The sequence below is a fragment of the Bombus affinis genome, chromosome 15, assembly GCF_024516045.1.
Source record: "Bombus affinis isolate iyBomAffi1 chromosome 15, iyBomAffi1.2, whole genome shotgun sequence".
NCBI classification, from domain to species: Eukaryota; Metazoa; Arthropoda; class Insecta; order Hymenoptera; family Apidae; genus Bombus; species Bombus affinis.
In genome coordinates, this window is record NC_066358.1 from 6,258,749 (window position 1) to 6,285,635 (window position 26,887).

General features: G+C 32.0%; 3 protein-coding genes and 1 long non-coding RNA gene across 9 annotated transcripts; 3 read left to right on the forward strand and 1 right to left on the reverse strand.

Moving 5' to 3' along the window:
* Nucleotides 1-1,105: 1,105 nt before the first annotated feature.
* Nucleotides 1,106-8,211, forward strand: LOC126924733 (ubiquitin carboxyl-terminal hydrolase 8-like). Of its 2 annotated transcripts, XM_050739530.1 has the most exons (12): nt 1,106-1,318; nt 2,074-2,429; nt 2,570-2,934; nt 3,003-3,885; nt 4,024-4,193; nt 4,259-4,397; nt 4,480-4,629; nt 5,540-5,776; nt 6,016-6,120; nt 6,215-6,421; nt 6,491-6,849; nt 7,190-8,211. In XM_050739530.1, exons 2-12 carry the CDS (start codon nt 2,169-2,171, stop codon nt 7,302-7,304), a joined length of 2,991 nt encoding a protein of 996 aa, XP_050595487.1. In that variant the 5' UTR covers nt 1,106-1,318; nt 2,074-2,168; the 3' UTR covers nt 7,305-8,211. The 2 variants fall into 2 exon arrangements, with proteins under 2 accessions (XP_050595487.1, XP_050595488.1); XM_050739531.1 differs by lacking the exon at nt 1,106-1,318 and having other exon boundaries at nt 2,327-2,475.
* On the reverse strand, nt 8,209-11,581 carry LOC126924738 (peptide-N(4)-(N-acetyl-beta-glucosaminyl)asparagine amidase). The gene is made up of 6 exons (XM_050739543.1): nt 11,245-11,581; nt 10,593-10,888; nt 10,290-10,520; nt 9,828-10,002; nt 9,240-9,659; nt 8,209-9,150 (listed from the first exon to the last, which is right to left on the reverse strand). Exons 1-6 carry the CDS (start codon nt 11,464-11,466, stop codon nt 8,578-8,580), a joined length of 1,917 nt encoding a protein of 638 aa, XP_050595500.1. The 5' UTR covers nt 11,467-11,581; the 3' UTR covers nt 8,209-8,577.
* An 869-nt stretch (nt 11,582-12,450) lies between these two features.
* LOC126924752 (uncharacterized) lies at nt 12,451-26,262 on the forward strand. 5 transcript variants are annotated; one of them, XR_007713640.1, is made up of 4 exons: nt 12,451-12,716; nt 16,657-17,044; nt 21,523-21,932; nt 22,004-22,283. XR_007713640.1 is itself a non-coding variant. In XM_050739571.1 (3 exons), the coding sequence occupies exons 1-3, from the start codon at nt 12,468-12,470 to the stop codon at nt 25,751-25,753; spliced, it is 465 nt and encodes a 154-aa protein (XP_050595528.1). In that variant the 5' UTR covers nt 12,451-12,467; the 3' UTR covers nt 25,754-26,262. The 5 variants fall into 5 exon arrangements, 2 of the variants coding, with proteins under 2 accessions (XP_050595528.1, XP_050595527.1); XR_007713641.1 differs by lacking the exons at nt 21,523-21,932; nt 22,004-22,283 and adding exons at nt 25,452-25,578; nt 25,679-26,262 and having other exon boundaries at nt 12,452-12,716; XM_050739571.1 differs by lacking the exons at nt 16,657-17,044; nt 21,523-21,932; nt 22,004-22,283 and adding exons at nt 25,452-25,578; nt 25,665-26,262.
* On the forward strand, nt 22,372-23,989 carry LOC126924760 (uncharacterized). Its single transcript, XR_007713652.1, has 2 exons — nt 22,372-23,039; nt 23,122-23,989. It is a non-coding gene; the product is annotated as an uncharacterized LOC126924760 (long non-coding RNA).
* Nucleotides 26,263-26,887: the final 625 nt, after the last annotated feature.

Here is a 26,887-nt window from a genome sequence, read left to right on the forward strand (position 1 = left end):
ATTATTAAAAATAAAGGAGCTACAATGTAAAGGGTGTATCTGTGCAATATGAACGTGATTAGTATGCATCAATTATATTTCGTATAATGCTTTATATACATTTCTACATTTCTATACCATGAAGAAATTGTTACCTTTTATTAATTTTTCTAAATAAGCGTAATATGATTGTATTATGAACTGGTCCTCATTGAATGTTATCAGTATCTAGTGACAAATGATACAACTGTTATCTCGAAACTGCGTTATCGACCTATAGTATGAGTCTTTACATCAAGTTACAAGGAAAGTATAATCGTTGACTAAATACAGGATAAATGTAAATTTAAGGAGTTATACGATAGTCTTGAGAATGAAATCTAATTCTATAGTGATTCAAGCACTTAACTATCTGTATTACAACATAAATAATCTGAATTAGAACGTAATATATGTATTAGAACAAAATATATAACAGATATAACTTAATTCCAACATAAATAATATATAATTCATATTTATTTTTACAACATAATTATTATATAAGTATTTCTTTTAAACTATTATAAATTAGTAGTCGCATTTCTTACAAGTCATAAACTGCTATCTACTACGTGGCGAACGAACTAAAACTTTGAGAGTTTTTGGATAGATGGCAGCACATGGCCTGTCCATAAACAAGGAACGCAATTGTGTTCGACAAGGACAGACATATGTTTCGTTAGACGAAGAGAACAATATTGCGCGATAAGGACAGATATACGAACGGTGTTAGAATTTGCCGGCAAGGAAGGAGCAAGGGAGAGGGAGAAAATTATAAATCGCTGTTAAACCATTTCGATTTATTAAAACTAATTAGTGCAAAAAAGAACAATTTATTTCTCATATTTAATTATACTTTTAAGCAATCGAAACAATACGATTGAAAATGGTTCCATATAAATACACGGAAACTTTTGCATGTTAAACCACCTTTAACTTTATTAAATCTTATTAAATTGTATTATAGTAGGGGAGAAATAAAATTCTCACGTTTGATGTAAACGCTCCTTATATATACAATACAAATATAAATATAATACAATAAAATATAATACGAAAAATATCGAATGTTTTTCATGTAAAGTCCACGAGAGAGCGCTGATGTTGGCACAATAAACGTCACGTTACTAGGATGTAGCAGAGAGGTAGTAACATCGTTCAAGAATTTTTATTGACGTTTAAAGTGTTTATTGAATCTTGACATTTCTATTGGTAAACAGAAATGTCGCACCACACCGTTTTTTCGATGGCATCGTGAATAATATTCATTTGGATCATGGACTGTAATGATGAAAAGGTGCATAACCAATTTCAATTACATTAGTGGTTTCTTTACCAATTATTCCAGTTTAATAGGTCATATCTTTCCAACAGAATTTATAATCTCGTATAAATATTTTTATCATAGTATAATTATTTGTTTCAAAGTGTATTATTTTATTTATAAAATAATTTATTTTTTTACTATTTTCTAAAATATTTTATTTTTTATAATTAGACTGGAGATGTTTATGCATTTTTGAAAAATTAGAAGTTGTAAAAATATACAGAGTACATATGTATGTATAAATTTGAAAGAAAATTTGAGAATATCCAATATAAAGTACTTGTTATGATATTTACTTATGCGTTAGATTGTTCAGGAAGTTTGTAGGTTTTCCAAAATTAGAAATTCCGATAAAATAATGTTACCTCTTGTGTATCATCAAGAATGTTTTATCTTATTACTTATTAAGGTATTTAACTCCAGCAGTTTCATTTATTTGATATTATTTTTACAAATCCATATAGTTAATGATAAAATGTTAGAAGAATACTTTAAAATCATGCAAAACATTTTAAACAAATAAGTGGCAAAAAGTGGTCAAAAGAAACAGTCTATACTACTTAATAAAATTTTAATTGTATATAAATATATAATTCCTGCATTTTCTTAAAATTTTGTTACAAACAATATAATAATATGAATTTGCATAAATAACAACAATGTAGTCATAATCTTAGTTCAGTAGTGTAGTCATAATACATTAAATGATTTTCTTTATTTTTTAGGATACTATATAGATATATAGAAGATACTATATACAATAGTGTTTACTACACTATATGAATTAAATCTGAGATTTGTAACAGTGGAAGTAATCAAAATGTCTAAGAAAGTATCTTTACAATACAGCAGCATAAAAGATCTACAGCAAAAGACCAGAATCAATTACACTGGGAAAAAGCCCTCAGATATTTACAAAAGGCTCCCTGATATGTATAATCTGGCTGAGAATGCCAAGTTACAAGGAGAGGAGGAGAAGCAATATATCATGTTAAAAAGATGGATGAACTGCATTGATTGGTTGAAAACCACTCGAGAATATAGGGATGACAGAACATTCTTGAATATGCATATCAAACAGGTGGGGAGTGGCTATGCTTTATTAAACTTATCATTCACAAATAAAGGTATTCCGAATGTAAAGTTTTTAGGTGTTATATGTTAAAATAGATTTAGAACAATTGATCCGAGCAAATAAAACATTGTGAATGTGTCTTGCAGATCAATGAAGTAAAAAAACTACTTGCGGACTTGAATCAAAGATTAGATGCGCGATACAAACTGCAGTTGAAAGAGACGACATTGGAGAAAGTTAATGTAGAAAAAATGGATGTAGATAGCGAAAGAGGAGTAGATGCTTTTATGACTTCTGTTGATGGTCCTATAAAGTTACCTGAGACACCAACCAGGGATCCATTGGTCAGTGATAATGAAGAAATTATAAACTGTGATCAACTATTTCAATTAATACAAAAAGCAGATAGTAGATATTTGATCATTGATATCAGACCTAAGTTAAAATATGAAGCTTCAAGAATATTATCTGACAAATCTGTTAATATTCCTAATACCATAATAAAACCTGGGTAGGTGAACATTATTCTCTATATTACTCTAAAATGAATCTTTTTAAATAATAAATCTTATATTTTAGCAAATTAACAACGTATTTTGAAGAATATCTTCGCAAAGATAAGAAATCTCTAGATCTGTTTAAACATAGGGCAGCGCAATATGTCGATGTTATAATCCTGACCGATTGGGATACATCGAGCAAAACATTGACGCCTGAAAACCACTTAAATATACTAAGGAAAATTTTAGAAGATTGGGATCCTGGTATAAAATATAAAAGAATTACGATTTTGGATGGTGGTTATGCGGAATGGTTAACTCGTTATCCAGCATTTACAACAAATCCTAATATTGTAGAGCCTAGTTTACACGACATTGCAGACGAAATATTAGATAACATAGAGTACCCTGAATTAATACACTTAGATGAGGAAGAAAATATTATTAAGTCACGTGAAAATAAACTAATTAAATTAAAGCCAGTAAATAAGAACGAAATCGCGTCGAAAGGTAGCATTACGAATGATAAAATGTGGTACAAACACATGGACTCAGAAATAAGTAACAATATTACTATGCGCTCTAAAAACTTTATGAATAGTTCTATTGAAGCAGATAAAGTCCCCAAAAGCAACACGAGTTCACGACAATACGATAATAATTTGTTGAATCTTCAGCATAAGAAAACATCGAATATTATTAGGAAGAATGACATAAAACCAATAGTAGATAGAAGTAGCAAACCAGTTTCCTTAGACACTTCCAATTCAGAATCGAAAATAGTTTTGAAGTTAATGAAACAGTTAAATGAGTTGGCAAAGAATAAGCAGGACTTGGATCAAGAAATCTTAGAACAAGAACGCACTTTGTACATGCAACATGATATTAAGTACAAAGGTTCAAATGAGGAGGAATATATTCATAGTAATGTAAAGGTTTTGCACTCGAAATTGGAAGATAAGGTATTGAATGTGCTTAAATAACAAATTATGATTATTACATACCTAATAAACAGTTACAACTGATAAAACTAATAGTGACATGTAACCAGTCTTTTATATAGTGATTACATACTAAAAATGTAATGGGTTTCTTTACAGCAAAAAGAATATAAGAAAATCGAAGATGAACTTACCAAATATTATGGAAAAATGGAATCAATTAAATTTAATCCTACAGAGGAAAACGAAAAGGGCAATCTCGAGTTCACCCTAGCTTTACTGAAACGGCGAATGAAAGATACTTCTGCAGAGCGAAAAAAATTACGAGAGTGAGTACACAAATATAATATTAAAAGTTATTTCATTTATTAATTATACATCTTTTTGCCAATAGAATATCTATGAAAAATAATTACAAAGAATTATCGAAAAAAGAGAATGAAAATAATATCCACAAGGAACCTCTGAAAATGGATAGTACATCAATGGGAGGAAATTTAGAGCGTTCGTACTCCAGTCCAAACTTATTACAGGTATCTACAATTAGTTTACAAAAGAAGATTTAATTTAAAAACTCGGTAACTTAAAGAAAGTTTCTTTTTATAAATCGCTTAGTTGACGGATCGTAAAGCACCGCAAGTAGACAGAAGCTCGAAGCCACAAGTCTCGTCGTACAATCATAATGGGACTTATGGCGATAATAAAATGTCCCATTTGAGTTGGGCGAATCGTGAAGAAAGAATGACACCTGTTCATGGAAGTGTTGTAAGTATCAACACATCATTAAAAAGTTTAAAAAACGTGGAGGTAACGTAAAGAAATGTTTAAAGCAACTTTAGTTGACGTTCATTACCACACGTTGTTTTGTATGAGATTCTATTGACAATTCTATTGACAATATTCTACTGACAGCCACGTGTTTACTGTCCACGTGGATAATCAGAATAAGACATACTAAGTATACAATTTATGAACCTCAACCTAACCCCAATTAAACTCTATATTAATTATTGTTTTGTTATATTAATACATAAAATTATACTACTCGTTAGAGAAGATAGAGTGAAAAAAATACAATTTAAAACTTCATAATAGAATAAAATCGCGTGATTTTTCGTTTCTATGTGGCAAATAAACACGTGAGCACAAAAACATTTTCTACCTGCAAGGCTTCTGAATCCAATTTAGTTAAATCTTCTCGAAGTAACGCGTCACAGATATGTATCAGTATATGTCTGACTATCGTCACCAAATGCTACTACGACGAAGTTCATTAACATAACTTCAATTAAACTCTACGATCGCGTGAATGAGTGTCGAATACATTAGAATTAGCAGGATTATAATATAGAATAATTAATTATGATCGGTCTCGTCTTAAAATACGTAGTAAATCATGTAATAAATGATTTATTAACAAATAACGTGTAAACGAAAGATGGTAAATTCGTCTAGAAAATTTGTACCGAATTTCAATGTTTATTATTTTAAAAAGGTAAATGATAAACATTGAAGATTTTACAAAACAATAAAAATATAGAATAAAAGAGATAGAAAAGAATAAAATTTTTAATTTTCGTTATATAGAAAGTTGTTAAAAAATAATTTTATTTAAAAAAGAAACATGTGCCAAGAATAAAATATTTAGCATAGTGTCTTTCTTACTGTGTTACAGTATCCAGGCATTACAGGGTTAAAGAACTTAGGCAACTCCTGCTACATGAACAGTATTATACAGTGCTTAAGTAATACCACGCATTTAGCCAAATACTTTATGGACAATTTGTACGCCGATGACCTAAACACCAATAACGATAACAATACGCAAGGCCAGGTTGTGGAAGAAGTAGCTCAAGTGATTAAAGCACTCTGGAGAGGTCAATACAAGAGCATATCGCCACATGATCTTAAGGTCTGATATTTTTATTTCTTCTATATAAATAAATCAATAAAAAATATTCGTATAAAAGATATAATCTTTTATCTCTCTGTAGCTCCAATTTTTGTATATTTTTTAAATACGCTTTCTATAATTAATTTGCACTTAAAAAATTGTATATTATAATACGTGATATTTATTTTCTCTTTTTATTTTTACATACTGTACCTTTAGATTCATGTATGCTCTAATAAGTGTATTATTATCGTTAGATCGCCGTGGGACAATACAAATTACAATTTGAAAGTTACGAACAACAAGACTCCCATGAATTCCTCACTTTTCTCTTAGATTGGATGCATAACGATCTAAAAAAGGTAATACCTTACTCTATTACCATTAAATACTAAATTAAATCCAACAGAAGTTAAATTTTACATTGTTTATAAAATTTTGTTCTGGTATTTATAGAATTGTAAAGTGCCTCTGGAAATGACAGTCGCCGAGAAAGCCTGGGATAAAGCGATGGATTCCCAAAAATCCATAATATCAGACTTATTCTTTGGACAATTAAGGTCTACTATCACGTGTAGCTTTTGCAAGCAAAGTAGTACTACGTATGAGATTTTCAACAGCTTGACAATGTCTTTACCTCATGCCAATCGGTGTACATTAAACGTAAACTTCCATTTTCTAATTTAAAATGAATTTTTTGCTGTATACTAAACAGGTTCATTAATTTTATAGGACTGCATTTTAAAGTTTGTAAGTGGACAGAAGGTAATAGGATGGAAGTGTCCAAAGTGCCAGACACCTCGAGAAGCTACGAAGAAATTCGATTTCGTGAAATTGGCGCCTATTATAGTTATACATTTAAATCGTTTCGCCGAGAGTGGTGGATGGCTCGAGAAACGAAACACTGCTGTAGATTTTCCACTCACAGATTTTAATTTGAAACCGTACTTGGTGGCAGATAGTAGCAGTGCTACGATTTCGAATATCCGCAGTTATAATTATAGTTACAGTTTATATGCAATGTCTAACCATTATGGGACCATGGAAGGCGGCCATTATACGGCCTTCTGTAAAAACGCGACCCAAAATAAGTAAGTAAATATTCTTCTTTAGCCTCATATTCATATTTATTCTTTATGAAGCTTCAAAGTGATAATTTGGCGGAAACAAAACGATAATTGGAGTAATAATAAGGCAGCTGTAATATTCACACAAAGTATTTATTACAAGGAAGAAAATGAAAGATATAAGTTTCATATTAAAAAATCCAAAAGTTTGTTATTATGAATATTAACTGATTGTAAATTTATTATACGTTTGGAAGAGTTATTTGATTTTAATTAATTTTCTGAAAAGTGGAACTGCCTCCTTACTGCAATAGCCGTTTCAATTATTAAAATTAATAACGTTGATCATGTGGTTTCTTCTCAGGTGGTATAAATACGACGATCAAACAGTCACGGAAGTTACGGTGAATCAAGTAAGGTCTCAGAACACCAATGCGTATCTTTTATTTTACACATCTTTCCCGAGCAACATTATGTAGTATTAATACAAAGAGCTGACTTATTACTTAAGGCCATGAATGTTCTGTGACAATGTAGATAATTGAATATTTTTTGTATGTACATGTATGAAGTGTATTAATTATGCGTATGTATACACACACAAACACAATACTACGACGTCATGATGGGCTTTATTGGTGCTGGGATACGTTAAACAGTATGTAAATAAATAACGTTGAACTGAAATTTATTATTTCGGTAGTATTGAAATTATATCACGTGATAGCGAAATTAGTGAAGCAAAAAAATGATATATTATGAAAGAAAATTGTATTTAGCACGCATTGCAGTCTGTATTCTATTGTGATTATGTGTTTTAGTAACGTTGTTACACTCAGTACCTTAATATGTTGTAATATAAATATTTTACGTTGAGTTTGCATTCTTTAAACACGAATGCAACACGTTCCTTATTCAACACGATAATTTTATTATCGATAACTTGTAATTTTGTTAATTTACACATTGTATAAAGTTATTTATAATCATTTGTTCATTGTTCTTGCGTGAATTCGACAACGTATTATGTCAGCATTTTGCAACTTATTTGCAAATTCAATAAGACACAACGATTTATTATTATTATATGTAATGAGAAATGCAAAGAAAAGTAAAAGTAATAGCAAAAATTAATACTTTTGGAGCACATGTAAGCAACTATATAATAAAACAGTTGTAAAGTACTGTTTTTATATGACATTCGATGAATGTGTATAGAAAAGAGAAAAAAGAATAAATATTTGAAAATACTGTGTTCATATATTATCAATGCTTACAAAATTATTGTTGAATAATTGCGTAACATCTATTGGATACGAATGTCTCCAAAAAATGTCATCACTAGTTCGCTTATTTTGTATATGAAATAAAAAATTTTCAAGCTTATGAATTCACAAGAGCTCATTTTTATTTGCAGCATAAGTTAACAATTTAATTCCATCATTTTATTGGATAAACATTATCAACTGCATTACGCAAGTGTCGAAATTTTTCTTATCGTCTAATTATACAATATAATTTAAACGCATATATATATTTAAAAAAAAAGAAGAAATTTTAGATATGGAATGTTTTTACTTATTTCAAAACTAAATTTATTGGTCTTGATATATTCTTTCCGTAAAGATCATATTCATTAAGACTTAATATGTCATTTATGTAGCATTATTAAAAGAATCCGCACAACTTCAGTAAAAGCGTTTATACAAATTATGAGGTTTTTCGATTAAATTATACAAATAAATTCTAGAATTACCGATTTTCTAGTTTGATATTGATTACTAAGGATTTATCGTCTTTGCTTTCTAGACTTTGTCGAAAAATTTGTGCGTGTTGCCACGCGCAATTGCCTTGACCACCGGAAACAGTTACCGTGAGAATTAATTTCACTGCCCCTTTCAATTGGTCCGTATGATAATCAGAAACATCGCTAATAGGTAAAATTACAGACTTATTTTGATTTGCATTGTCAAAAATCGCTTTTACCACCCACGATACATTAGCTTTATGAAATATTTTTATGGTAGCTTGTAAATGGAACGTCCTTACGTACAGGTTTGGTTTCGTGACTACAAAGCACCATTTTACCTTGCCAGAAGTAGCTCCCGGAGAACGAGATAAATAGGTAACCTTCCAATCGTGCTCCTCTTTACGAAACATTCCACCTTCGATCTCGTTCGTTCCATTTTGCCAACCAGGTATATCCATCAATGCCTTACCACTATTATCTGTTATCATATATACATCGTTAACGATAGAATACTGCAAATGAAATGCCTCTCCGTAATTTGAAATATCCCAAGAATAATTTACTTTTGGTTTCGACTGAAAGATTTAATTAAGAATTAGTTTTTATCTTATTTGTTTTATACATATGTGAATCAATTTATGTTATTTAGAAAATGATTCCATACCTCAGAAATTTCTCCTCGCGCTAATCTCCATTCGTAAGAACCAGTGGATCGTCCTCCATAATTCTCATTGTCATCAGAATTTTGTTTATTGGGCACATGAATCAATTCTACAAGTTCTAAAACTCTTCGTTTTATCACATATTGTTGGCGAGTGACACTATAGTTTGGGGAAGATTGACGATATTTGTTCAATGATTCAATGAATTGTATCAGTTTAGTTTCACAGGAGATATCTCTTCTTTTTAGCACTCCTAGTATATCACAAGTATATCTCCAAGTAACATCTTGCACCTCGTCTTTTGAATAAGCTATTATATAAGTTAGTTTCTTTTTCCAGCCCTTTTCGTACATCAATGGCCTGTCCATGACATCTTCGCATGGATCTAGATGAATCCATCTTTTTTCGTGTATAGACCATACCTAAGTTATTGACATATTATTAATCACTCAATTATTTTGATGAAGTAAATTTTTTAATGAACATAATTATGAGGACACCCTTGTGTGACTGATTTCCATATTGCAATGAGTTAACGAGTACCTTTGCACATATTTCCCATTTACGCAAGGTCAGTGATCATTACACACCTCTGTCCAAACGTGATCTGTTTCATCGTGTACACATCTTGCATCGTATCCTAGTGTTCGACACAAAAGCATGAACACGTTCACCCATTCTCCGCACCGTCCGCGTCTTAAAGTTAACAATGGTTCCGGATCGATATAGCGAGGAAATTTCACCCGTGTTCCACATTTAGTACATCTGAAATGATATTTAACAATTATTAAACTATATTCCAACAACAATTGCAGAACTTTTTGAAAAAAGGCATTGAAAGTTTTAATTTCATAATTAATTCTAATTTCTTTCTATTAGCTATGTTTAAATTGAGAATTATAATGACTCTTAAAGAATATATATTGCTCTTTTTCTATTTATAAAGTTTAATTAAATCGTACATTCGAAATCTATATATTTAGAATAGACCTACAAATCCTTCCTTCAAAAAATTCTCCAATTATTCTTGGAATTAAAATATATCAAGTTACTTATGTATCTCTATTTGTGAACATCTAGGATCATCTGAAGGTACTGTGTTCTGATGTTTACAATCTGAAAAACAAGCAGTACACTTTGGACTATCGACCCATGTGAAGAATTTATATTTAAACCAATGTAACAATTCCATGAGAAATATATCTTTAACATCGTCAATATCATCCTCACTGTATTGTTTTTTAACACTTTTCTCTGGAGCAGTCTGATTTAGTTTCACATGCCTACAACAGTAAATTTTATGAACAAAACCAAATTTAGAGTAATATAATCATTTTTAAATAATTGATTATTACTTGTGCAGTTGTCTGAGTCTAGTCATAGTAGCTATTTCAAGGTCTACAAGGGGTATTACTTTCTTAGCTTTCTCTTGCAAGCTTGCATCTTCATATTGCAGAACATTTTGAAAGTTGTCTATAATAGATTTGTAAAATCTGTTCTCTTCCACTGTGATTGTTGACGGTATTAAACTATACAGTGTTGGGTCTTTAGTAACAGATGTTTTGTTAAGTGAGCTTTTACTAAGCAATTTTTGTAGAGATTGCAATTTCGAAAGTGGTGCTTCTTGTGGCAATGAAAGGCAGTCAGTGGTCTATTGAAAAAAAAGAATGTTAATGGTGCCTTACTAACTGGTCACAAATCAAATTAAATCTTATCATTTAACAAGACAGACTCCATACCAGGAAAATAGGAAAAAAGAATTCTACATATACTATACAATTAACTATTAAAATAATTACCAAAATTTAAGAAATTTCTTATATTGGATCATAATCTGAGTTATGAGGACTGAAGAATTAAAGTCAAACTAGTGTGGGGATAGTGGGGATGGTGACGGTCAATTAACGACGCAGAATTCTGACCAGTTAGTAACTCACTACAGTACTTTACAAAATTCAAAGAAATAAAAATCAATGACAATATCTTAAAGTCTTAAAGTATAATTACCTCGACGAAGCCAATATCAAATAAACATTCGATGCCACCAAGAGCAGGTAGCAATTTTGTAGTAACTAGAGGATGATCAAGTCGTACTTCTCGATATTTTTTGTCATTTGGATGGGATAGAATGTTTTGACAAACAGTTAACAATGCATTTTCAGCGTCATTTCGTATTTCTTCTTCGTTCTCTTTTAACAAATCCACGGATCGTAACAGATTTTTATCCATGGTTGAGATTTCTTTATTTTCACAAGTGCAAGATGACACGTGCAAGTCTAGAGGAAAAATGTGATATTGCAGTTGGAATGCAAGTCATTCGGTAGTGTTGCTAATCGTCTAGTAGCGCTCTTTGTGAGAAATGACATAAACCGGGTAAAACAAAATAATTCGTGTCTTTATATGTTTGTATTTTAGAAATAAGTAGATATCTAATCATTCATTCAAATTTTCATCAGAAATGATTATGCCTCAGTATGATAAAAAAAGACAATTAGATACATACATATTTATAATTTTATCACACGAAGGTAAATTATCTTTTAAAGATATAGCAGGTACTCTTCTTTACCATACATTGATACATATATAAGTAAGTATAAAGAACAATTTTTTTTCTTTGTTGCAAGCATTTATTTCATTTTAAATTGAATGAATGAAAAAGCGTGAATTATGAAATTCATAACATATATATTTAATCTATTCATTTGATAGCAACAGATTGTTGCAATTTTCCTAAGTATGTATGTATATTGTTTTACGATATCCTTTCGTATGACATTCTCTGGAACATACGTTCCATTATAATACATGGTAAAACCACAATTCCACGACTATATTCGATACGTTATTCTCAAACGAAGCCTGTTAAAAGTGCAAAAGTCCATTCCGTTTGAAATATAATGGCGTGTCTATAAACAACGTCCAACGCTGCTATTGTATGCCACTGATATCGTTAAGGAGCATCGTATACGATGTCGCAGAATGGTGGCGAGATAAGAAAAGCATAGCCGATGCAACTCAGAATGCACTCGAAATGTATATGACATCTGTATGAAAAGGACATTGTATAGCTGTACCATTTGCGAGATAAAAAGTAACATTCCTATCAGTATCACGATGGATTCGAATCAGATTAAAGAATTTTCCAATATAATACAATATCTCTTGTGATTTTTTCTTATTTATTTATAAACACCAAAGTTTTAGATATAAGTAATTTTTGGAAATTAATGAATCATTCGAAGATTGTAATTCCAATTAAATACTTATACTATGAGATATCAAATTTAAAAGTTATGGAGGTTAAGATTGTCCAGAGCCTAGGTTATGGTAGGTTATGGAAAACGACTTACCTATGGACTATAATGGTTATATCAAACCTCAAGATTACGAGGGAGGTCTTGCTTAATGGTACAAAGGCGGTTCTCAGTAAACGTGAAGGTTATAGGAACGGCCTCTCGAATTCCTTCGTTGTAAAGGTAAGCCTGCAAAAATCATTTCTAAAGTTATGACAAAAGTCTTGAAATTTTCTATCCTGATAAATTCTCAAACTTTACTCTCATGAAAGTGATTCTTTCAGATTTACTACCTTATAGAGATATTTCCTAAATTCTAAATATTCAAAGTAGATTTTAAGGTTAATTAGATTTTATTAACCTTTTTGGGAAAGTAACTTCCCTTAAAATTTTTTAATTTATTGAACACTAATGTTGTTCATTTCCAATCTTTTTTCAGTGAATCATACAATTTTCAAGGAAAAAGTTTGAATTATAGTAAACAATTGTTTCTTTCTAAATTCCTTTTGTACCTCTACTTTATAAGGTTAGTTTCTATTCTTTTAACATATTTTTTAAATTACTTCATTTAGACCTTTCTATGATTTTGTTAAGATTTAAAGAAGAAAAAATTCAATTTCAAAAGATGACTAAAACAATCGAACGAACAAAGGGAAGTTCTGCGTATTTCAATTTATGGTAAGAGTAAAAGTTGACAGATTAGAGATACAATTTTTTGAATGAAACAGTTCGCGTTTCACTTTAGCCGGCCGTATAACGGCCTGATTTTCTACAACATTACTTTCTTTCAAACTCCGGACAATCGGTCGAAAGTGGAGCACTGCTTTTGTTTCGTTTTTGATTATGTACAGCTGCCAGCATCGCGTTCTTAAGGCGGCCAACTTTTCGATGCTACGTCCCTCTCGCTTTCTTTTTTTCGCTTCCTATAAACCTACAATTTATCTATGTCAATTAACAAATTAATGATGCTTCGATTCGAACCATTCAACAAATATGAATATACTTCATTTTATTTTCATAAAAGATAATCATACGATATCTGAAACATTATTTACCTTTATAATATTAAATTATTTTAAATAATTCAATACTGAATATTCATCAATAACAATATTTCATTATCATTTCGAATGTACGATATTATTTTAATCATATGCTTCTTTGAATTTATCTCACAATTTATTTCTCCCTTTCGTTTACAAACTAATTATAATTATCAATTAATAACAATATTGCATAATAATATTAATCGATTTCAAGTAATTTAATATGTAATATCAATTAATGACAATATCACATAAAACAAACGATATTATTTGAATTATTTGCTTCTTCCAATTTATTTCACAATTTGTATCGCAATTTATTTCGTTCTTCTCGTATCATGTCACGATGTTAAGTACATAAACGTTTGAAGACAATATCCGGTTTAAAACGCGCGGGCTTTTTTTCTCACCGGAGGACATTCCCAGCGGTGGAATTATGAAATTGAATGTGCACGGGAATAAATTACCGAGTTCACACGGAAATAAACTTGATGGACAAACACGATGTCCGAGCGCAGACCGGCACAGATGTTTGTACACCCAGTGCAATTTTGCTGATTTCGCGAAACTTTCGCGAGATATTTACTCTTCGGAGCGTCGCGTCTCTCGTAATCGAATAGAACGACGAGTCTATTCAATCCAAGATCAAAAGTGTTTTCACAGAGAGTCGTTGGAAAAATGGAAAATTTTCCACGTCATTAAAAACCACTTTCTATAATTAAATCTTGAAAACCATATTAGGTTAGGTAATAAGTTCGTTCGTGTAGTTTCGAAAGATTTTCGATCGGTTATTACTGGAACGTCGAATATAGTCGATGCATTTGTGGGAAATTTAAAGATGTAAAAATACATACATAAAATTTAAAAATATAGAAAAATCTGACATATAGCACTCGAGATAATATCTTTCAATACAGATCCATTTTTTTTTTCTTTATCACGTTTATAAAGATACGAATCTGCATAGACTAAACATTCTCTGTTTATTTGCTACTATCGCAAATTTAATCCTTTCGCTACCATGCGTCACACGCGCGGCGCATTCTAATTCTTGGAACGTCTACCTGCATTTTTTCATTATTATATATGTAAAGATATATGTGTCGTATTATGTAACACATTGAAAATTTGAAATTTTGATTGTGAACAGCGATTTTTCTTTAAATGACGGTAGCGAAAGAGTTAATTGTTTATAATATTTTTTACTTGTAGAAGAATGGAATATAGGAAACCTAACCCCAACATAACCTCAAACTTCGAATTTAATTATTTACAGAAATTTCACTTTCTTTTCTCATTATATCGATCTTTTTATCGTCGCATCGATTTTATATCGAAAGGCAAATTAATTTTGAAGACGAAGGACGTAAGGGGCACAGTACATGCATGAATCAGTCAAAGTAACGAACTTTTATATAATTTTCAACTGGAAAAAATGTTGTTCATGCCAATAAAGAGTAATCTTAACGTTGAACGTTACGGAAAAATAATTCTTCCATGGTATAACAAGTTTTCGATATATAGATCGATGTTATGACGGTCAGTCAAGGTAATCGCGAAACGTTACGCTGCTTCGCCGTTAAATACGGCAAATGAAATAATGGATAAAGTTTTACAGAGTATAGAGTTCAGGAACAATATTGCTTTTAGAAAGCAATATTTCAACGGCTCGTAAAGTTCCCTTCCCGTCGTATCGTTAATCGGTTTCCGTTTCGAGCGTGGGCGGTTTTATTGAAAAAAAAAGCCACGCGAAAGATTCTAAATAACATTTATAAATGTTCTGTGAAACGTAATCCCGGCGATCAGTTTTAATTCTGCTTTAATTAAATCACATTATCGTCGAAGGTAAAAGGACCAAAAGGAAAAATAGATTCCGATAGTATTATCATGGTTATTTCATTGGTTAGTGGGATATTGATTTTATATTCTATTGTGTTTGATAATTCCTTTCAGATAAATCCTCAATATCCCAAGATTTGTTAATGTACAGAATGTTTCTATTACTATGTCTTTTTTACCAATTTACTCTCTTCTTCTTTACTATTAATTTCAAAATAATAATACAGAAAATTAGACAAGAATGAAGAGGAGAAGGAAATTGATTCTAGCAATATTATTCTTGTTATTTCGTTGATTGACAATCAAATTTTGGAAATGTAATATGAACTCTTTCTTTTATAATATGCATAATTCATCTCAAGAAATATAGATAGATATTCTGCTATTGACGGCGTATGTCGTTACAAACGTTGAGTCATACTACTTGATAGGGTCTTTTCTTTCTTGACATTGAGTCACACTACTTGATGGATCTTTTTTGCTATTTATACTATCAATAATTAAATTACCAGTTGATCATTAAAATTGGTGTACGTAATTTTGTTAAGTAAACACCAATATAACAATGTTTTTCGACGATAAAAATTGTTTAAACCAATCATTGTTATAATTAATCAATTATAACTAGTTAGATTCCGAGTGGTCAATTTATACAGTGAAACATGCCGTCTAGAGATCTTCTTTGATCTTTTCCAAATAGCAAATTTAAATTTCTCCAACAACTTTCGTAACACATTTTTTCAAATACATATTTATATAAGCAAACCATATGAAACTTCTTTTGCGCAATAAAACAATTCTTTTTCCATGAATAAATAATAGAATTAGTAATAAAAGCTGCTGAATAATTGATAATGAAACCTTCCTTTTCCCCGCCTTTACGAAGGAGGAACAATGCACAGCAATTTAAATTGAAAATTTAAATTCCGAACCGTAAACTAAAAATTCTGTTTTACCAACATAAAAATACTTCGCTTTATGTTACGTTACGGTGAATATTTTATTTTAAAACTAATTTAGTATTCTTTTTATTTAACACTTGCATAAATTAAGTGTTACCGGAATAAAGATATTTTATCTTATCTTACGAGAATATTTCATTTCAAGTAATCTAATATGTTATCCTATTTAGTAGCTCGCTAAAGTAGAACGTGAATTAAAAACACGGGGAATTAAGTGAAAACATCGATCACGAGATGAAGAGAATGATCGTTTCTTAAAAGAAAACTTTATTTCAGTTCGGTTGATAGAGGACGAGGATCATAGTTTGAGCAACGTTGACCTAGAATATCTGGTGGAAAAGCGACGAAAGCGGACAGGTACCCGCAGAGAGGCAAAGCGATAACAAAGCTCTCGCGGGGAGGCTGAATTGTCGTGGAATCCTTTGAAATACGAGATTGCACCGTCTCGGTGTGTTTCTTCGTTCGCTGGCTGCAAGATTTCCGTTAGCCTGGGCGAATCTTTTTCAACGGCATGGCTACTCGAGCCTTTCGAATTATCGATCCTCATTGTTGGAGCCGCGGATGCGACCAAGAGTATTATGCGCCAGAAAGAAGCCTCGTTGTTGCTTGCTGTTCCTCTTTCCTACGCGGTCCTTTCTCCAACAAGCCATAGGCTTGTGTGAAGGTACGTGGAATTTTATTGAACATTTTTCGCGAAGTGAGATTCTTATTAAAATGTTAAATACAATTTATTAAAACATCAATGAGTCTGAAGATCACATTATGCCTCTTGATTAAGATGTCTTATCTACCATTTCGAAATTGAGTTGAGAAAAGAGATTGGTTTTATCGGTAATCGTCTACGAACGAACTCACTGATTTCAATGACTCTGAAATACGTTGTCAAGGTCAACATTCTGAACAACTTTTCCCTATACATGTTGGTACTACTTATTTCGGACATTGAAGCCGAGTTACCGTAACGTCATATTACTTTATCACTTTAATATAATATCATTTTACATGAAAAAAAGAGACCTAAGGAACTTCAAATATTTGAACATATCTTAAAAAATGAAAGAATGTTGGATAGGACGTTCCAAGTAGTGAGAGTGCAGAAGTCAAATGTGATAAAACGATCAAAACGTTTAAGTGGGATTTAACACAAAAATGGATTAAAATAAAAAAAAAGAAAATATCAACATTATCAGATGCTTTTCCCGCGATCTTCACGTTATCACGTTAAAGAACCCTTCTGAATATTTTTCTCTTCGAAAAACGTTCGACGCGTCGAAAGATACTCGAGCACCTGAAGAGCGGACTCTAGAAATCAGTAAGTTTAAAACGATCACTCGATGTTTCACATGTCATTGAGTGTTAAAGCTTTGGCAGCGGTGGGAAAATTCGAGAACGCCGCCTCCGCTCGACGTGCGCCGAAAATTCGATAAATTTCAATTTCCGACAAATAGCCTCGGCCAAGGTTCATCCACTTATTCTGCCTCCGATAAATTTTCAATATCCACGCCTCTATTGTACGCCAAACGTCCCGTCTCATCCCTCCATCTCACTTTCCCTCTCTCTCTCTCTCTCTCTCTCTCTTTCTCTTTCGTCTCTCTTGACCCGTACACGGGACATTCTCGTTCGTTTTGCACACGTGCCGGATACACGTGTACACACGGTCGTTAATGCTGAAACGTTGTTTTGCATCTCAAACGTTGCTTACAGCACGTTCGACGTCGATCGACAAGACGTTGATTTGCCTCGAAAAAGCGGGCCTCCGACACCAGCCCGGCGTAAACAGGTTAGATTGGAGAGACGTGTTTCCGATCCAATCATCGTTAGCATCCTTAATTTGTCATGGTAACGATGTAACTAGAAGTTTCCTCATAGAGGTTATGTTTTTAGACCGTTTAGTAATGGCGTTCTGCTTATTGGAACGTTTTGGGTATTTCATTTGTCATAGATTCCTTAATAGGAATTTTTGTTACCTTTGCTGGTACGTGAATTACGTCAGGGCAAAGTAGGGCAGTTTAAAGCGAGGAATATTATGATTCGTGATATTTTTCCTTTAGAATTATTCTTCTTTAAGATTTCGAGGTAATTGGCATATTTCTAAATGAGGTTATGTTATGCCTTTATGCTTTAATTTCTAATCGATGCATCTTTATTTTTCATCACGGTTAACGGAATAATATGTTCTATAACATTTTTATAATATCATTTACGTCTTTTAAAATGATACTACATATCTTTTTATGCTCTAGTCGATGCATCTTTTTATTTTCAACGATTAAAAAATGTAATAGAAACTGTCAACGACTAAATTAATTAATAAAACATTTATCGTAAATGATATTTTCCTAAATAACGCGATAACACATTAAGAAAATTTGAGAGAACCTAGAGTCACGTTACTTTATACCTAACGGGACTATGTTTTCAGAATGTGCGCCATTTTGGACAGCCTTAAGGAATCCCGTCGTCGTCTCCGGAAATCGCATTCACCCTGTCAAATATCGTTACCGTTTGACGCATAATCTGCCGTGCACAGGGCCGTTAGAAGCATCAAAGGTGACGTCGCTTTTAGATAGCTCTGATAGGTCGATATGCAAATAAAACCACAACTCGTGTTCCTCCCCTCTCCTAGAGGAAATCGTTAACCGAGTGTTCAGTAGAGTGTCGAGAGGCACCGGAGAACGCGTTATTAGTGTACGTTAATTCGCGTATAATAAGCTCATTAAATCTTTTTATTCGAGCATGGTTGAAGAGACGTTGCTTTACTCTGCGTTTTATTTTTCACTCTTCTTCCTTTCACCCCTACTCTGTCCCCCCATCGACGCGCCTCTTTCACCAGAGTTTTTGAATGGCGTTTATTAGGGCCACGAGTCCGCATCGAGAACTACTTCGAGACTGTAGTAACGTCACGGAAAGATCATTAAATGAAGGAGAAAAAATGTCTTTTTTACTCAAGCACGACGAACTTGTAGCGTAAAAATCGTCTTCTTCTTCCTCCTTTATTTTTTTGGTTTTCGCCCCTTCTTTTACGATTCGCTTTTCACCATGAGGTCTCGTCAGTTCTTAAGACATTTGGCCTTATTAACGATAGTTCGCGTATCGTGAATTTCGGTTGTCTATAATTATGCAAAATGTGATTATATGGTGAAATTAAAAAAAGAATTGTTTGATTGTTTATAATTAAAATTTTGTTTAAGGGGAAATATCACACGTAATTGGGTACAATACAGAGTATAAAATAAATCAAAAAGTCAACGATGTTATCCTATTCTTTAAAAATTATTTACATTTATAATCATCATCAAACTGTATTCACATTTATGAAATACCAATATTTCCATTATATCTCCATAAAATTCACAGTTGAACTATAGGTTAGACATATTTGCTTAATTAGGATTGAGATTATATTCGAAGCTTCATAACTACCAATGATCAGTCACTCTCTCCAATTACGCTATCCATTTTGTTTTCATAACCTAAATATTCCTAACCTCAACATGATACTACCTATCCAAGCATAATACTAAATTTCACTTCGTGTATAACGTACACCCTTGTTCGTGTTAGAACATTTACAGGAAGTGAAGTAACTTTCGAAAATAATTAGGTAATTATCATATTTTTTAAGTTTTTTGCGAATATTTCAGAAACTGAGGAAGGACAATAATTATTCATATAAAAAGAAGTTATAGCTTCAAAAACCAGATTAATGTTTTTGAGACCCGATACTATTGGTCTAACGTGACCTCACTTCATAGAAAAATGGGGTAGGGAGTAGGTTGATGAAATAATGGTGAATTATAACTGAAATAATAACGAAGTAAATATGGAGTAACATTTCTTTTATATTCAATTATTTTTAATTTTTTTTTAAATTCGCTATAAAAATAAAATGTTCTTTTAGTTACTCTAACCCCTCTCTCCAATCCGTGCCTGCTCTAGAAATTGATGAATTATGCTCTATTCTAAATGATTATCTGCGTACATTAAATCTTCAGGCATTCCAAAAATTTGCAGAGCGATGGTTTTGATGAAATTACGTTCGAATCTGTATTATCTTTGCATAGTCTATGAATAGATAAAAGACAAGTTTTTTGTAAATTATTTAAGATATTATTAGATTATTTAGATATTGAACTATTGCAAAATTGGCAATAAACTTTAAAAAAATAAAAAGAAGGAAAGAGTTCGAATCTATATTCAGGACTGAGTTTATAGAAAAGAGGTTAGGCCAGAGTAAAAAGGAAAATTCCTTAGTAGGGCTAAATTGGATATCACTTAAACGTATCTTTTGTCGAACGGTCGGCATTCGCAATCAAGTTATTTACAGTTCGTGGAGCAGAGATCCATAGTCATGGATAACCTCTTTCCTCGGTCTTCGTCGTAATAGATTTTACGTAATCTCTGGTAATAAACGAATCCATTTTCTCGTAAATAGATTTTTCCTAACCTCTGTTTTTTTATCTGCTACTTAATGCCCTGTCAACCGGCACCTGGAAACTTCGACCATAGATAAAAATCGCTGCTCGACGCGCGCCCTGTCGTTCAACTGCCGAATTAATCCTATCGGAACGAGGATCATTCTATGGTTCTCATTGAAAGAAAAGCCAGCAGGGGAGTCAATCTAATGGATGCGGATGGAGTTAATAAAAGTGCAGATTTTTCGCCTTATATCATCTTTTCCTTTTTTTTTTTTTTTTTTCGTTACTGGTAGTTGAATTTTAAAACGAGGAGAGGAATAGGATTTTTAGAAGTCAATGGTACTCGTACTTACTTCATATTCAGTCGGTGCAATTGTGTCAAGAGGTTGAACTAAGAAATTTGGAAATCATGATTTTACACGTCGACTAGTCCGCTGAAATTGGAACCGATCGAAATCGAATTTCCGAGCGTTGGATACACCGATTTCTGACTAACTGATTCGGAAACGATCCGAACCTGTTCAGATCTATATGAAATAAATAATGTAGGATATGAAATGTGGAAAGGAAGTACCACTTATGTCAATTGCATTTTATATTTTCGATTTATTTTCACATGAGAGACACTTTCACCTCCTCCATAACAAAAAGCCAAATTAGAAGTGTCCTTTTTATGGAAAAGCCTTTGTTGCAGTTTCAAAATAAAAATTTCTGATTTTTTCAGGTAGCATTCGATTTTTAGCTTTATTTCTCAATAAGAGGAAAATAATGTTACGGAATGGTGAAATTTGCTGTATCTAAAAAAATCTCTTCTACTGGAATATTGATAGCTAGTCGTCATTCCCTATGCGAACTGGAATGTTCAAAATAAAAAATTCTTTTTGATTCATAAACTAGGAAAACGTATGTAGTATGAGAGTTTCCCGAAATTTTCATGGTTTGTAAAAATGGAAGTAGTCTGAAGGAAGAAGAAATTTTTTCACAAAAAGAAATCAGTTTTAGAAGCGTTTGAAAAATCAAATAATTTAGATGTCAAAAGATATTTCTGAACTTTGTTTTTTCAATAAGAAGAAGAAATAATACATGTTGAGTGTTTCAATAAAATTAGAGTTACCTAAAAATAAATTAGGAAAGGTAATTATACCGCGAAAGATTAATTGCTCCAAAACGTCACTGTCATTAAGCAAAAAATTTCATGTTTCCAGACAATTTGGACAAAGAATCTTAATTTCTTTAAAACTATCTATTGTACAGAGTTCATTGCCTGAAGAAAGGGCTTTATAAAAAAGTTTTAATGAAGAGAATAAATTTTCCATTTAAAATAATATTTCCTTACAAATACAAAAAGTATTAACTTTCTAAAAAGTGTTCAGACTGCGTAGGTATGTACAATGTACATATTTATCGCGCGCCACGAGATTTAAAAAAGGTTCCAAAAGAGATGAAAGGTTGATGGTGAAGCCTAGGTGAGTACAGAAAGGGGGAGGGGGGAAGAGGAAATATTGAAGGGAAGAGGAAAGAAGATTTGTCGCGTACGTACGAAATAAAAAGCACTCGAGCGACGAAACTATAACGGAATGGAAGATGAAACCTTCTAGTGATTCCTCGGGAAGGAAAGTGGAGGGAAGGAATGGGACATTGAGGGGCAAGTTCAAAGAAGATTACAGGGGGAAACATCGAACAGCGAGACATGGATCCGTTGAGAAGCTTTCTACGAATTTACTTGCTCGAATTACTGACAGAGTACCATAATATTGCCATTTTATATACGTAACGTTTTATTTCATGCTCATAATTCACAAATAAATTTCGTGATCTGTCATAACATTTATTTAATCCTCTATAAGTTTAATGTATCACCTAAAAATTATATGTTCATGTATCCATATACCGTGAGTATAAAAAAAATTTCCAGTTAAAGAGTAGCTTTTTTTCAGTTTAAATTATATATTAATAGTATTCAGCTTGGAACAATATTTGCGATATTGTATTTCATATAATCAATTATATTATATTTTTGTAATGGACTTTTATTTTTCAGATTAATGGTGTTCTTTTTATATCCTAAGAAAGCCAAGTTTCAGTTATAAGTAGTATAGGTCAGCTATATTGAATTACTGGGGCAAACGAAGTCAAATGTTTTATGATATTGTAGTATACAGAAGAACGTAGATACAAATTATTTTATATTATCAGACATTATATTATTCACTGTGTTTTATGAGTTTCTATCATTTGCAGGTTTGAAGTTCTATTTTCTAATGGATAATAACAATTGCGAATAGAAAAACATTCTATAAATAAAGTTTTGTAAATGTTTCAGATTTTGGAGAGTAAAAATTAAATTACCAAACACTGTATAATTCTCTAATTTAGAAATCCTTACAAATTTGAAATTCTAAAATTTTCGAACTAAAAATTAATATAAAATAAAAGAGTAGAAGAGAAGAACTAAAAAGGACTACGAATAAAATTATATATTTTATTTTTTGAGAAACATAAATTTTAAATTACTAGCCATTATTATTCTATATATTATAAATGTTCACAATGTTCCACCCTCCTCGTTCCATTATCTTATAAAATAAAACTCTGAAATAAGAATTTCGAAGAAAAATATTCTTCGAAATAAAGTTTCGTACTTTAGCTTTTAAAGAGTATACGTTACACGAAGAGCCGTCGATTATGCGAAACTTTACTTAGAAGGTGTTCGAATCGATCAATCCTCCTTGCACACGTAACCATGAAATTTTAATGGAACTTTCGTCCACTTCACTAAAGTATTGGAACTAAAAAAAAAAAAAAAAAAAAAAAAGGAAAGAAAAAAAGGAAGGGGGAAAAATGTTGAAGTTCAAGCGAGAAATTCTTCAACGAGAAAATCATCATATCGTATAAAAGCGATGGAATGACAAATATTGAATCATTGAACAGATTTGAAAATTTCCCGAATTTTCATTATTCATTATCGAATTGTTATTCTGAATATTTAATCCAGCGAGGGAGGGAGAACAAAGTCATTTAATTATTATTCCGAACGAAAAGTCGCTGGGAATGAAGGGGAACTGTTATAAATTCCGTAGAACGTAACGAACCGTATTATCACCTTACCATCAAGTATCATGTCGCAAGCTCGGTGGTCGTGTGGAGTTTATGCAATAAATTCAACTTCACCATCCAAACAACTCATAAAATATTCAACGCTGACCTACAATCTGTTCATCATTTGAATATCGTGTCACGGACATAACAACATCCACTTCTGCACGGATTTCGTTATGATAATTCACGATCCTTGATACAGATAACAGATTTACCGGGCTGATCATTCATACCGGTTATTAGATTCGACGTATTCTGAATTGTTCTCACACGATGACGAAATATTTCATCCGTATCGGAGTAATTAATCAGTTGCTTTGAATTGGATCCACAAATATACCAGAGACCTTAACATTTTGGAAGAAGATATATATGAATCTATTAAGAATCAAACTGATCAATTTTACTTTCTGTTAACAACTGAATTTTGTTGACAATTTCATTATTCAGATAAGTTATTAGAAAATTAATTTCTTAGGAAAGAAAATATTTAATTTTAAATATTAAATTTTTTAATGTTTTAGAAGTAAAAGTGATTAACTCTACTGTTTCTTAATTTATTCGTTCTATTATTATTTTATTATTCAATATTTGATACGCACCATTCGGTTGAATTTCATGGTTTACTTTCACCAAAAAAATGTTTCTAAACTATCGAAAGAACTACTGCATAACACGTTGATATCCCAAAATTTGTTGAGATTTTTCGAAAGGTCAGAACAATGAAAAAAATGAATAGGAAAATAAACGACCCACGTTCACAATGAGATGCAAGAAAACCAACCTTTAAAGTTTCAAACATTCCATTTAACAAAATTTTACGACACACTAAAGACATATTAACAAACTTCCTAAAATTTCTTCAAATTATTTAGTCAACTAAATTTAGCCAACCAAAAGAATTAGATTTTTAACGCGAACGACCCAGTTCCATCGCAAGGTGTGTGAACAACTATACAACCAACAACAGATTGATAGAAAAAGAAATAAATAAAAACAATGATCGAACGATAGTCCGAAAGAGACCGCATTAATCAGAGAAATTCAATAACGTAATCATTTACCGATACGCGAACAGAAACCATCGAACAATGAGGCTGAGTGAATTTTCGTAATAAGAAATCGAATGGAGAGCGCTTTGTTCTCGGGGTGGCTTTTATGCGCGTTTAATGTTCCACTGTTGGAATCGACGTATTGCCAAGCTCGGTCTGCCCTGGTAGAAAGTGCAAAGATACGTTGTGACGATAGTGGCGGAAGAAAAGGAGAAGAAAAAAAAAGGTTGACCAGGAGAATTTGTAGTTGGAAGAATACAGCAGATATCTTCGGTATAGATCTGGCCGCGGGTGACAATGGCGGCCACAGCTATTGGCCCGTTTCACAAGCACGGTCCATATCAATACCCCTTTGTTGCACATGACTGAGTCTCGGATAAAATTCGCTTTCTCTCTCTCTCTCTCTCTCTCTCTCTCTCCCTTTCTCTCTCTTTCTGTTTTCTATCTTCTACTTTCCTCGTGGATGGCAGAAAGCCGAGAAATAATGCGCAAACTTTTACAGCGGATGAAATCCTTTGGAAAAATATTTCTTACGCTTCTATGGAACACTTGGAGCGTGCCGATGCGTTTTTGTTCCGAACGCTATACTTTCGACCACTGTAGCGCGCAACCCTTGCTACCTTGGACAGGTATGTATGAAACAAAGGGAATTTTCGAGGAGGTTTCGTGGTTTTAAGTTGTTCAATATACTGTTTAGTGTATTCTTTGGTGTAAGATTTTGTTCTACAGAGTATCCCAGTAATGATGATACAATGGACAAGAGGGCGACCCTACGTGAGGAAGCAAGTGGAAAGTGCAGTATAAACAGTTTTTCTCATGGCGTTATGTTACTGAGAAAAAGGAGTTTAAACGAATTTGTTTAGTATGTGGTGTAAACATAAAATGTGCAAATAGCTATGAGGAAATTTATATTTTCTTTTTATGAATATATTTATACTTGTAAAAAGAAATTTCATATGTTTTTGTGTTGAATGATTCGTAGTTTAAATAATTCCATATGTCCAAATATAAAAGTCGTTGACCACTTAGTTTAAATAGACATTTTCTTTTCATAAACGATGTTATAGTTCTAAATGCAAATTTCGCATATTTCTATTTTTAATGATCGCTAGTTTAGGTAGCATCATGTATTCGAATATAAAAGACGCTGATTAATTTCAATTAGCAATCGTATACTGTGTACAACATTTCTTGGGAGAAAATTTATGATCTCTTTCTTGATGAATAAATGTATATTTCATACGCATATTATCGAATAATTTCGTAAATTTACACATAAAACACATTAGGCTAAATATTGGCTGTTACATGCAATATTTATCAGTACTTTATCTTCTATTTACAATTAGCGATAATTGTTACTGACATTTGCAACAATATTTCTTAGAAACGTAAAATATAAATATCGTATGATTAATGTACCGCGCACTTTCTTTACGTAACCGAGTTGTATAAATTCCACCTTTATTTCGTTCCGTGATTTAAGCATGAAATCGCGTGAATTCGTACGGCACGCCGAGTTGTTTTCAAGGTAATCCAGCTAGTCGTGCGCGCGCGCGCGTTTAATCGAGCTTCGAGGAATAAAAAACAGAGGAAAATTTCCCAGTAGAATGTACTTTTATTAAAAACTTCCTCTGAAACGTGTTCTTATGCATTTAATATTTAACAGCAAATCGCCGAGCCGTGGATGACCGGTTCACGAGTCTGGTTTCCTGTTAAAAACTTTCTCATTTCTTTCAGCCAACGTAATCATAATGTACATTCATCGAAAGAACGATAGAACAGCTATCTGGCTGTAATTAAACACAATTATTTATGCTTGTGTAATTTTAATTCCTCTACACAGTTTTTAAAGAGATAAAAGAAATTGCTGAATAATTGTATTAGTTCCATTAATGCATTCGTCATATTTATTCTGCACGGCGAATTATTTAGTTT

What these genes read in the sequence shown, in the direction of transcription:
- LOC126924733 (XM_050739530.1), top strand. Translation starts at nt 2,169, where the DNA reads ATGTCTAAGAAAGTATCTTTACAATACAGCAGCATAAAAGATCTACAG. An exon ending in AATACCATAATAAAACCTGG is followed by an intron (nt 2,935 to 3,002) that starts GTAGGTGAACAT and finishes CTTATATTTTAG; the next exon opens with CAAATTAACAACGTATTTTG. An exon ending in TATCGCCACATGATCTTAAG is followed by an intron (nt 5,777 to 6,015) that starts GTCTGATATTTT and finishes TATTATCGTTAG; the next exon opens with ATCGCCGTGGGACAATACAA.
- LOC126924752 (XM_050739570.1), top strand. Translation starts at nt 12,468, where the DNA reads ATGAATCATTCGAAGATTGTAATTCCAATTAAATACTTATACTATGAG. An exon ending in CGAATTCCTTCGTTGTAAAG is followed by an intron (nt 12,717 to 25,451) that starts GTAAGCCTGCAA and finishes AAACTTTTACAG; the next exon opens with CGGATGAAATCCTTTGGAAA. An exon ending in ACCCTTGCTACCTTGGACAG is followed by an intron (nt 25,579 to 25,678) that starts GTATGTATGAAA and finishes TTTGTTCTACAG; the next exon opens with AGTATCCCAGTAATGATGAT.
- LOC126924738 (XM_050739543.1), bottom strand. Translation starts at nt 11,466, where the DNA reads ATGGATAAAAATCTGTTACGATCCGTGGATTTGTTAAAAGAGAACGAA. An exon ending in AGACTCAGACAACTGCACAA is followed by an intron (nt 10,521 to 10,592) that starts GTAATAATCAAT and finishes TTACTGTTGTAG; the next exon opens with GCATGTGAAACTAAATCAGA. An exon ending in CGCGAGGAGAAATTTCTGAG is followed by an intron (nt 9,151 to 9,239) that starts GTATGGAATCAT and finishes TAAATCTTTCAG; the next exon opens with TCGAAACCAAAAGTAAATTA.